Consider the following 12529-nt stretch of genomic DNA (forward strand, 5'->3'; position numbering starts at 1 on the left):
TCATCTGCTGAAGTGGGAGAGTTTCTCTGTGCTCACCTTAAATCTGAGTTTAAAGGACATGGCTGGCCATTTTATATATTTGTCTTATTGTCAACAATTTACATGCACAGAAACCAAACCAACAATGAATTAATCCCACTTACAAGTATTTTCTGTGTATCCAAATCCTATTCGTCTGTGCTGTAGACTTCCATAGTTATCCAAAAACTATTAAAAACATGTCAATGAGCCACATTGTTGCATGGTGACATGTTTATTCATTATGAAGAGTTTGGGCACAGTAGTTTGTTCAGAAATGGCTCCAAAGACTAATAACAGCATCTTCAGTGAGTGTTAGATGTTGCTTTTTCATTGTTTGTCACTATTACAATTAAAAAGTGTCAAAATAAAATACATCTTTGTGAACATTATTTTTTGTAGTGTTACAATATTGTAAACGTTTAAGAAGTGAACCATTTTATGAGGTCACTATAAAGTATTTATATTTTTGTCAAATTATATTAATTTCCCAAACTAGCTTCTACCAAAGAAGGGTTAGAGCAGAAGAAAGACAATGTTTTGGAATGGCCGAGTCAAAGTCCTGACCTTAATCCTAAAGAAATGCTGTGGAAGGACCTGAAGCAGGCAGTTCATGCAAAGACACCCACCAACACTCCTGAATTGAGACTATTCTGTAAGGAGGAATGGGCTAAAATTCCTCCAGGCAAATGTGCAGAGCTGATAAACAGTTACTGGAAACGAAAGTTATTGTTGCAAAAAAGGGTCACAACAGTTACTGAAAGCAAGGGTTCACATAATTTTGCCTCCCACAAATATGTAAGTTTGGATAATTTTCCTTAATAAATAGATGAAAAGGGTTTTTTTTTGTCTCATTTGTTTAATTGGGTTCACTTTATCTAATTTTAGGACTTGTGTAAATATCTGATCATGTTTTAGGTCATATTTATGCAGAAATACAGAAAAATCTAAAGGGTTCACAAATTTTCAAGCAGCACTGTATATGTGTATTGAACATTTAAGTTCACATTTTACATGATGTCACAATCCAGTTTTCAATGAGCAAAGCTCTTCACTAGTGTCTGCTCAGTGCTCAGGGGCCACAAGGGACTGAAGCTGGGCACATCACAAGTGTATAACTGTAACATGAAGACCTTATGAATGTGATCAAAGTCTTGTTTTGTTCATTTCTGTTTTTTAATGAGACACAAAGTTCCCTGATATGACATCAGTAAACATATTCCCACTGTGAACACACTCAAAGTTTTACTTTTATTAACAGGAGCAGCAGGAGCTTCTCATAATCTTGAAACATCAACCGTGGATCAATCAAACAACCTGGTAATTATGCTTCTGGTAAATATTCATGACAGAGGAATGAATAATCAATAACACATTTCACATTTAGGCTAATGACACTGATTAAATAAGCCATCTAAGGGAGTAACTTTATTGTTTAGGTAATGATGTTGCGGTTGTAATCTCTACATTATTTAATAACACACAAATACTTTATGTTTTACAGGATGGTGAAGCAAAGGCAGTGAACTATGCAATGCTGGATTTACCCACAATTAAAGTGAAAAGAGGGAATAAAATGAGGAGAGAGAACACACAGTGTGTTTACTCTGATGTTAGATCAGATTACCACAACCAGCGACACCCCTCTCTATAGGCAGAGCAGGACCTTTACACTGCTCCCCAACTCTCTGCAGAGGTCCATAGCTTAGCTCGTTTTAGAGTTACAGTATAATGTGCACAGACAGCGATAGGAGGAAGTTGAACATCAGTCAGAATGTGTTTTCTGAAAAGTGTTGCACCCAGCAGATTTCCAGACAGACTGCTCTCAAAAGTTGAGAAAGATTCAGTTCTTGAGAAAAATGAATAATCTCAACTGCTTTTCTTTTCAACATTCAAATTTCATGATGCATATTTGTTTATTTAAAACTAAAGTAAAACATGGACACAAACATAAATTTCATTGCATCACACTGATAATAGATGAGGGTCATATGAGATGTTCAAGCCTGAAAGGTGCAGATCAGAAAGAAGAGGCAAATAAGAAACTCTCCTAATGGCTCATTAATTTCAAACCAACTCTTTTAAGATTAATCTTTAAAAGCCAGTTTGGGTGTCATCAAAAGCTTGGAAAAATGCTTAAGTCTATCCCAAAATGTTTAACTATTAAATGTTCTTATTTTTGCATTGTGATTATTCATTTCCCTTTTTGAGGTAATAAGATTCAAATATATTAAACAATGATACAAACAGAATGATACACAAAACATATTTCATCCAAAATTAAAAATCATGTTACAGAGTTCAGAGGTGAAAGGCATGTACTAGAGCAGCTTAAACACTATTTTCACAGATAATGTGACAGAAAACTTTATATGAGAAACAATCTGGTGTGTGAATTAATCTGACCACTAAACCCTGACAGTATTATAGACACAGTTTTCTTCTGCTGCTTTTGCATTTCTTCTCCCTGTTTTGCCAGCTCTCGTCTTGGTAAAGGTTGGTGCAGAATAAACCAATGAGTTCTCATATCTCTGGAAATAAATCCCAAAATATTGTGAGATGGTAAGTCAACGTAAAGACGTGCAAACAGATAAAACATGCTTTTCAAATTACATATTATCTTTAAATTCCTTACCTGCTGACTTTGTTGACCACCACTGGCTGTTTCAGTATTTGTTTGCAAAGAAACAGCAGCTGGATTATAAAATAATAATAACATGACTTATACACAGCTCTGATGTCAATCTAAAGATGTTATAGCTGTTTTTAAATAATGTTTGATAGATTAATGATCCAACAATCACAAGATTTTCTCTTGATGCAATATATGAGGAAGGCTGTTACAACCAGACTTATAGCCAAAGCAGCACACAGCAGGTAGATAATTGTGTTGGCCTTCTGTAAATTCCACCTGCTGACAACTGAAGCTTTATGAAAAAAAGAAATAAAATAAATAATTTAAGGTTACGAAATAGCTATAACTAATCTACGCTATTTGATAAGATGATACGAAGAAGAATAAATGTTTTTTGATCTAAATGTATTGTACGTAACCCCTAATAAAACACATAGATAGGATAATTTCACCACTATAGAGAAATGAATTTACCTTCAATGTCCAGTTTTGTTCCATTTCCAAATAATATCTCCCCACATGTGGCCACAGCACAGTAGTAAGTCCCAGCATCAGAGGAGTTGATGTTCTTAGAGAAGCTGTAGACACATTTATGTGGAGAGCGAGTCTCAGGACTCTTTTCACATTCATCACCACTGTTTCCATGAGCATAAATAAAACTAGGATGAGATTCATCTGATCCAGCTCTGAACCAGTACACTCTGTCTTCTACTGGACACTTTTTATTCTCAGAGTCAGAGAGCACTGAACACTGGAGAGTCACAGTGTCTCCTGGACGGACTGGATCAGATGGAAAGTTTTGAGTGATGGCAGTGATATCAGGTTCTGGTCCTGGGGAAGTGAAAATACAAATTATGAACATGTTTTAGTCACTTTATGAAAAAAGTAGTCACATTCATTCATATATGAAAAACACTTACTTATAAACTACGGAAACATTAAAATATAAAAATGTAAATTGCTATAAATGGTGTTGAATGTAAGCAGATAAGCTGATGATTACATATAAGGAACATGAAATCTTTGCTCACTGACTTTTATTTACCTTTAATCCTCAGAAATGTTCCTTTCAATATTGTCATGGTAAGTTGGTCTACTTTTATACAGTAATAAAGTCCAGCATCGCTTAGCTTAGCTTTATTAATATGCAGGACAAATTTTCCAGGCTCTTGTTTTGCTGTAATGCCATTAGTCTTATCAACACCATCATAATCAAAGGCAAATGTTCCTCCCAAGAATTCAGGTACATTTCCAGCAACAAGCCTGATCCAGAACAAGGTTGTTGCTTCAGACTCAGCTCTCTGGCGGGTACATGTCAGAGTCGCATCATCTCCAACACCAATAGTCTTTGTCACAAAGATCTGATTGTCTGCGCATCCTGAAAAATAGATAAAAATAAACACAGAGCAATAATAAACAACATATATAGAATCATATATGCTTTCTGCTAAATTGCTGCAAGAAGATGACTATATAACTGAAATATATCTGGAGTAAAGCTGACTTTATATACTTACGCCCAACTCTGAGCATGAGCAGGATATAAAATCCAAACAGCATTTTCTTGTTAATTCACGTAAGAAAACAGTTAATTTAAACAGGATCAGAAGATGATCTGCCTTAATGTAATCATATGAAATGGGAGGGAACAATTTCAAAACAATCTGATTGGCTGCTCGTTATGTTGACGTTTCCATGTACTACCACAGTGGAAATAATATCAAACATCTTTCCAACCTAAACACATGAAACAACACCAACAGTGAGCTTTTGTTTCATGTTTCATGGTGGGTTTCTATTACTGACACTGAGAGTAAACACAAGAGATGATTTCATTCAATCTTGATGTGAACTGCAATAACCTGAAACACTCTTCTTCATAACATTTTGTCTAGATTTCTACGATATTTGGATAGACTTTTCAGCCAATAGTTATGGTCAAGTTGTTTAGGACACACACAAAAACCACCATAAATTGGATTTAATTTATCTTGTTGGGGTCATGTATCAAGAAAGGATGATTTGTCAGATTTTCATTTGTGAGAAGAAGAAGTGATGTTTTTAGAGCTTTTTTAGTGGTCATTACTACCATATTTATTGGCCAGTAGCCTGGTTTCCAGAGTCCCTAAAAACATAGCAGGTGCTTTTTTTGTGATTTATGGGGTGATATATTGTCCATTTCCAGCATGATTTATTTCAGTCTTTTGTCTATACTAACCCTATAAACTCAAAATCAAACCAAAAGATGTTCAGAGACATCTTTCCAAACAAAACTTTGATGTTGAATAATTCTGCAAACCCAAGATTATGTTTAATGGTGGAGATTTCAATTGTTCATTTTTTTTTAATCATTATTACAGCAACTTAAAGTCCCCCTCCACTCAAAAATGTTTTTTGCTTCTTGTTCCTTCAGTTGGATGTTTGGCCTTCACTGTGCAGAGTTTGACACTAGAAGGCTGTTTTCACATTCATCCACTAAAGAGGGAAAGTTTCTATGTGCTTGTTGAAAATCTGAGTTTAAGGGGTGGGCCTACGAGCATGATTTGTGACATCACAAGTCTTTTGTAAACTAATGTAGTCCAATTTATACAAGTGTGATGTGGACACTTGAAGCCTCCAGTGCACATACACAGAGAATCGACTTTCTGTGAAGAAAGGGACATCTTGTTTCCAGCAGTTAAAATTTTGAAATGAACAATATTTACATAGTCATAGATTTTCAGTGAGGGAGAAGGAGGAGATGTTATTTTAAGCATTTTAATGAGGTAATTGGACTTTTTTGTGGTAAAACAAATTAGATACACATTATTGTTCCAAGCAGAGTATTGTTTATATATCTTACAACATGTCTGGAGGGGATCTTTAAATAAAACTACTTGTTTAAGGTTAAGGAAAGATGATTATGACAGCAAATAAACCACAGTATGATGACAGACATACTATGACAGATGTCTGGCAGATGACAGACACAATGCTTCATGAACGACACACTACTTCCTGCACTGGAACTGAACATTAGCACTGGATGTTAATTTCAGTACCCACTGCAGAAATGTCTACATAATTCTTAGTACTTATTGCCATGTTCAAGATGTGCATTTTAGAATGGTAGGATTCATATAAAAATGACAATATTGCCTTTCAATGAGCATTAAACATAAAATAGTGATGTCTTTTATTGATCAAATAGGTTTGTGCTGCAGCATGGCACCAACATTTCCAGGGATGGGATTAGATGGGATTTTTTCAAAACATATGTAAATTGCTCTTTCTGTACATCACTGCAGTCTTTTAGTGAAAGTCAGATGACTCAAGAAGCAGAAGATAACGTTTACAATAACATTTTCAGCTAAATGTTAATGTTAAATGAAGTACTGATGCCATTAGCTTATCAATATAAACATCACACATAATATATCTGTAAATATAGAGGCCTATGTGTCCTGGTCTGACGTCAAATTCTGCAACAATGTCTGTAGCACTCAGTTAAATAGGAAATTGTGTAAATTTAAAAAATGCATCCAGCCATTGGCCACACTGACAGACAAATAAGATGGACTGTCTTAAATATTGTTGGAGGAAGGGGACTTGTGTGAAAAGGGGAGAAAATCACAAATAAAATAACCCAGCTGAGATTTGAACCCAAGACCTTGTTGTTGTGAGGCAGCATGTTAATCACTGAGAGACTATCCCAAAAGGGCGTTTTTTGTGATAAAAGGAAGCTTTTCACATGCAGTAAGATAGTAAAATACCACCTTGCTACCCCATGAACAGTGATGGACACATTCACAATAACAAGACAGAAACAGCTGACACTATAATGCAGTCAAGTGCAACACTACAGGCTCTGGTATCAAATAAAAAGACAAAAGGGGAGGTTTCTAACACTATGTCCTTCACCTACTTTTTTTATGTATGTATTTTTTGGGACCATGTACAGTGTTAAACATACATGTTACCATTTGATGTGCTATACCAGAGTTAGCTTATAGCTAATTTTCATCTGCAGTCCCTTAGACAGGTCACAACAACAGCACAATAACAAACAGTACAAAGCAAAGAACACACAGGACACATAATACAAAATACAAAGCTACACACAATAGGACATCACATACAGCCACAATGTCAACTAGAAATTAATAATGTAAGCTTGTCAAATTAAAGGAAGATTATTTGTATTTACGAGAAGACCATGAGATGAAATTCAGAATCAGTGATTACAGAGCTGAGTAGTTTTTAGCAGACTTTTTAATTTGGTTTTAAACGTACTGATGGAACTGCAGCTCTTCATATCATCAGGTCAGACGTTCCACTGAGTTGTGGCTTTCACAGAGAAGGCTGATTGCCCAAGTCACATGGTGAAGGAGGGGCCAAACCATTTAAAATTTTCATAAACTAGGCACAAATTTGAGAATAATCTAAAATTATGTTCCCAGTACCCTACAATGATGGAAATGCATTGGCTTTTTGTACAGAGTTCTTAGAGTTTGTTTGTATAAGGACTCAAAAGGTCTTATGGCATTTTCTCCAGCCTGCCCCCAACATGTGATGCAATAAGACATATGGGAAAGAATCATAGCATGCATAAATATCTTGGCTACGTCCAAAGAGAGACAGTTTGTAATATGTCTAAAATTTGCTAAATTGTACTTTATGGTTTTAACTATTTTTTAAAACATGTTCCTTAAAGTTCAAATTTGGATCCAGTGTCACACCAAGATATTTAAAATCAGTGACTATGTCAATCCTTTCACCTTTGATGAGAATATCAGCGTTAGGAGGTTGAACCATGGTTTTAGAGAAAAAAACATATCTTTTGTCTTGTTTACATTTAGACTCAGACATGATTGATCAAGCAAATGTGTGATCCTTTCCAATGCAATTGTTAGTTTAGCAGCAGCCAACTCAGCTGTTTTTGTATGTGTGTACTCAAAAGTGTCATCTGCATGCATAGGCTAAATAATAGGGGACCTAACACTGACCCTTGTGGAACACCTATTGTGCATTTCATGTTAATGGACAGCGTCACAAATTTGAACACATCCTATTATATAAATATGAGGACATCCGTGTCAGTGCTCTAGATGAGAATTTAAATTTAGAGAGTTTTGATATTAAAACATCATGATTGACTGTGTCAAATGCTTTACTCAGATCTAAAAACACAGCATCAACTACTCCTCCTTTATCAAGTCTTGATTTAATTTGCTCTGTGTAAGTGCAAGGTAGCAGTTTCAGTGGAATGATTTGCTCTAAAGCCAAATTGCATACGATGTAGACCAAAATTGCTTGTATCAAGAAATTTTGCCTGTAGTTCAATGACAACTTTCTCAGCAACCTTAGAGTGTACTGGCAGTATACTTATTGGTCTGTAGTTACCTAAAAATAGGTGTGACAATTGGCACATTTCCAGTCATCAGTAAAGGAGCTGTGTTTAAAAGAGTTAATTAAATGAGCAATGGGGGGTGTTAAAATATCTTTGTGTAATTTAACAAACATGGTGTCAAATTGGAAAGCATCTCTACATTTGGAGCTTTTTAAGGAACTGATTATTTTGTTTACTTGTAACTCATTAGTCTCTACTGGCTCGAAAACCTGGCCTGTAGCATCTATAGGAACAATATCCAGTTTCCTTTTCATATTTTTTTTCCCTAGCTCATATACAGACTCAAGAAATAATACATATATATTTTATTTTTTGCAGGATGGTGAAGCAAAAGCAGTGAACTGTGCAGCGCTGGATTTACCCACATGAAAGTGAAAAGAGAGAGTAAAATGAGGAGAGAGAACACACAGTGTGTTTACTCTGATGTTAGATCAGATTACCACAACCAGCAACACCCCTCTCTATAAGCAGAGCAGGACCTTTACACTGCTCCCCAACTCTCTGCAGAGGTCTGTAGCTTAGCTTGTTTTAGAGTTACAGTATAATGTGCACAGACAGCGATAGGAGGAAGTTGAACATCAGTCAGAATGTGTTTTCTGAAAAGTGTTGCACCCAGCAGATTTCCAGACAGACTGCTCTCAAAAGTTGAGAAAGATTCAGTTCTTGAGAAAAACAAACAATCTCAACTGCTTTTCTTTTCAACATTCAAATTTCATGATGCATATTTGTTTATTTAAAACTAAAGTAAAACTTGTACACAAACATCAATTTCATGGCAATGATAATAGATGAGCGTCATATAGGAAACTCTCCTCATGGCTAATTCATTTCAAACCAACTCTTTCAAGATGAATCTTTTAAAAAGCCAGTTTGGGTGTCATCACAAGCTTGAAACATTAAACAACATTTAAAAGATATAGTATGCCAAAGGCTATTCTAAATGTTTAACTATTAAACTATTAACTATTACTTATTTTTGCATCATGATGATTCATTTTCTTTTTTGAAGTAATAAGATTCAAATATATTAAACGATGATACAAACAGAATGATACACAGAACATATTTCATCCAAAATTAAAAATCATTATGTTACAGAGTTCAGAGGTGAAAGGCATGTGCTAAAGCAGCTTAAACTCTATTTTCACAGATAATGTGACAGAAAAAACTTAATATTAGAAACAATCTGGTGTGTGAATTAATCTGACCACTAAACCCTGACAGTAGTGTAGACACAGTTTTCTTCTGCTGCTTTTGCATTTCTTCTCCCTGCTTTGCCAGCTTTCTTCTTGGTAAAGGTTGGTGCAGAATAAACCAATGAGTCCTGATATCTCTGAGGAAATAAATCCCAAAATATTGAGACTTAGCAAGTCAATGTAAGGACGTGCAAACAGATAAAACATGCTTTTCAAGTTACACATTATCTTTAAATTCCTTACCTGCTGACTTTGCCATCCACCACTGGCTGTTTCAGCATTTGTTTGCAAAGCAACAGCAGCTGTATTATAAAATAATAATAATAATATATAATAATACAAATATGACCCATACACAGCACTGATGTGAATCTTACAATGTTATAGCCGTTATTAAATAATGTTTGATATAGGGATGCACGATATTATCGGCACGTCATCGGTATCGGCCGATAAAAGCTCTAAAATGAAATATCGGCATCGGCCATTTCTGCCGATTATGAGAGGCTGATTTGTTGTCTTCTCCTCTGCTGCCTGACTGTGCTTCCCTCCACAGACTGTTTCACCCTGATGGTCCTAGTGCTTCCTCCGCAGGCTCCACTTCACTCAACTAGAGCACCAAGCCCCGGTTTGTTATTCAAGTTAAAGTGGGAAGAAGCAGCGGGTCTGACAGGCAGCTTGAGTGAAGTGGAGCCTGCGGAGGAAGCACCAGGACCGTCAGGTTGAAACAGTCCATCGAGGAGCTGCTAAGTTCAGCTGCACAGATAGGAAACACTTCGGCTGACAGGATGTACCACTCTGTTTGGAAAAAAAAATCTTTTTGGTTTATAACGGCGGTTGGCAACCAGCCTATTAGGTGCATTATCGCCACCCTCTGCTCCGGAGTGTGGACCAGAGATTAAATCCTACACATTAATCCTGTCTGTCTAATGAACTCAAAGAAAACTCTACTGCCCAACACACTTGGCAAGTTCATTAAAGTTTTAACGCTGAGCTCCTGAACTCCAGTCTTTTTAAGTTCTTCCTTCATATAATGTCTTTCTTGATCATACTTAGTACAATCTATGCTTGCATGCATAATAGTCCCCTCAGCCAGCTGGAAAAAAAATATGTGCATATATTGGTATCGGCATCGGCAATCGGCCACAATGAGTTGGAAATATCGGCATATCGGATATCGGCAAAAAATTCAATATCATGCATCCCTAGTTTGATAGATTCATGTTTGAGTAATTTCTCTTACCGTTCCAACAATCACAAGATTTTCTCTTGATGCAATATATGAGGAAGGCTGTTACAACCAGACTTATAGCCAAAGCAGCACACAGCAGGTAGATAATTGTGTTGGCCTTCTGTAAATCCCACCTGCTGACAACTGAAGCTTTATGAAGAAATAAATAAATAAATAAATAAAAGACACAATTTAAGGTTAAGAAATAGCAATAAATAATTTATGGTATTTCATAAGATGATATGAAGAAGAACAAATGTTTTTTGATCTAAATGTAATGTACTTGACTCCTAATACAACACATAGATAGAATAATTTCACCATTATATAGAAATTAATTTACCTTCAGTGTTGAGTTTTGTTCCATTTCCAAATAATATCTCCCCACATGTGGCCACAGCACAGTAGTAAGTCTCAGCATCAGAGGAGCTGACCTCCTTAGAGAAGCTGTAGACACATTTCTGTGGAGAGCGAGTCTCAGGACTCTTTTCACATTCATCACCACTGTTTCCATGAGCATAAATAAAACTGGGATGAGATTCATCTGAGCCAGCTCTGAACCAGTACACTCTGTGTTCTTCTGGACACTTTTTATTCTCAGAGTCAGAGAGCACTGAACACTGGAGAGTCACAGAGTCTCCTGGATGGACTGGATCAGATGGAAAGTCTTGAGTGATGGCAGTGATATCAGGTTCTGGTCCTGGGGAAGTGAAAATACAAATTATGAACATGTTTTACTCACTTTAATGAAAACAGTTACACACCTTCATTCTTATACGAAGAACACTTTCATATAATCTATGGAAACATAAAAATGTAAATATGTAAACTGCTTTTATAAATGGTGTTGAATATAAGCAGATGAGCTGATGATTACGTTAAGGAACGTGAAATATTTGCCTGCCGATTTTTACTTACCTTCAATCCTCAGAAATGTTCCGTTCAAAAATGTCAAATGACGTTGGTTTACTTTTATACAGTAATAAAGTCCAGTATCACTTAGCTTAGTTTTATCAATATGCAGGACAAATGTCCCAGGCTCTTGTTTTGCTGTAATGCGAGAAGTCTTATCAACACCATCATAATCAAAGGCTAATGTTCCTCCCAAGAATTCAGGTACGTTTCCAGCAACAAGCCTGATCCAGAACAAGGTTGTTGTTTCAGACTCAGCTCTCTGGCGAGTACATGTCAGAGTCACATTATCTCCAACACCAACAGTCTTTGTCACAAAGATCTGATTGTCTGCGCATCCTGAGAAAAAGATAAAAATAAACACAGAGCAATAATAAACAACATATATAGAATCATATATGCTTTCTGCTAAATTGCTGCAAGAAGATAACAGTATAACTGAAATATATCTGGAGTAAAGCTGACTTTATATACTTACGCCCAACTCTGAGCATGAGCAGGATATAAAATCCAAACAGCATTTTCTTGTTAACTCACGTAAGAAAGCAGTTAATTTAAACAGGATCAGAAGATGATCTGCCTTAATGTAATCATGTGAAATGGGAGGGAACAATTACAGAACAATGTGATTGGCTGCTTGTTATGTTGGCATTTCCGTGTACTACCACAGCGGAAATAATATCAAACATCTTTCCAACTTAAACACATGAAACAACACCAACAGTGAGCTTTTGTTTCTTGTTTCATGGTGTGTTTCTATTACTGACACTGAGAGTAAACACAAGAGATGATTTCATTCAATCTTGATGTGAACTACAATAATCTCAAATACTCCTGTTCGTAACATTTTGTCTAGTTTTTTCTACAATATTTGGATGGACTTTTCAGCTGATAATTATGGTCAAGTTGTTCAGGACACACACAATTACCACCATAAATTAGACATAATTTTATATCAAAGGGTAATCTATCAAGAAATGTCTGGAGGATTTGTCAGGTTTTCATTTGTAGGAAGAAGAAATGACACTTTTAGAGCATTGTTGTCATTGCCACAATATTTATTGGCCAGTAGACTGGTTTTGAGAATCCCTAAAATTCATAGCAAGTGCTGTTTTTGTGATTGATAGGGAGATATAGTGTCAGCACAA

General features: G+C 35.9%; 1 protein-coding gene across 1 annotated transcript; it reads right to left on the reverse strand.

Moving 5' to 3' along the window:
- Positions 1–10443: 10443 nt before the first annotated feature.
- On the reverse strand, positions 10444–12081 carry LOC121901467. Its single transcript, XM_042418258.1, has 4 exons — positions 11860–12081; positions 11388–11720; positions 10813–11169; positions 10444–10619 (listed from the first exon to the last, which is right to left on the reverse strand). The coding sequence occupies exons 1-4, from the start codon at positions 11900–11902 to the stop codon at positions 10444–10446; spliced, it is 909 nt and encodes a 302-aa protein (XP_042274192.1). The 5' UTR covers positions 11903–12081.
- Positions 12082–12529: the final 448 nt, after the last annotated feature.

This window comes from Thunnus maccoyii, chromosome 8 (assembly GCF_910596095.1).
Source record: "Thunnus maccoyii chromosome 8, fThuMac1.1, whole genome shotgun sequence".
Taxonomy (NCBI): Eukaryota; Metazoa; Chordata; class Actinopteri; order Scombriformes; family Scombridae; genus Thunnus; species Thunnus maccoyii.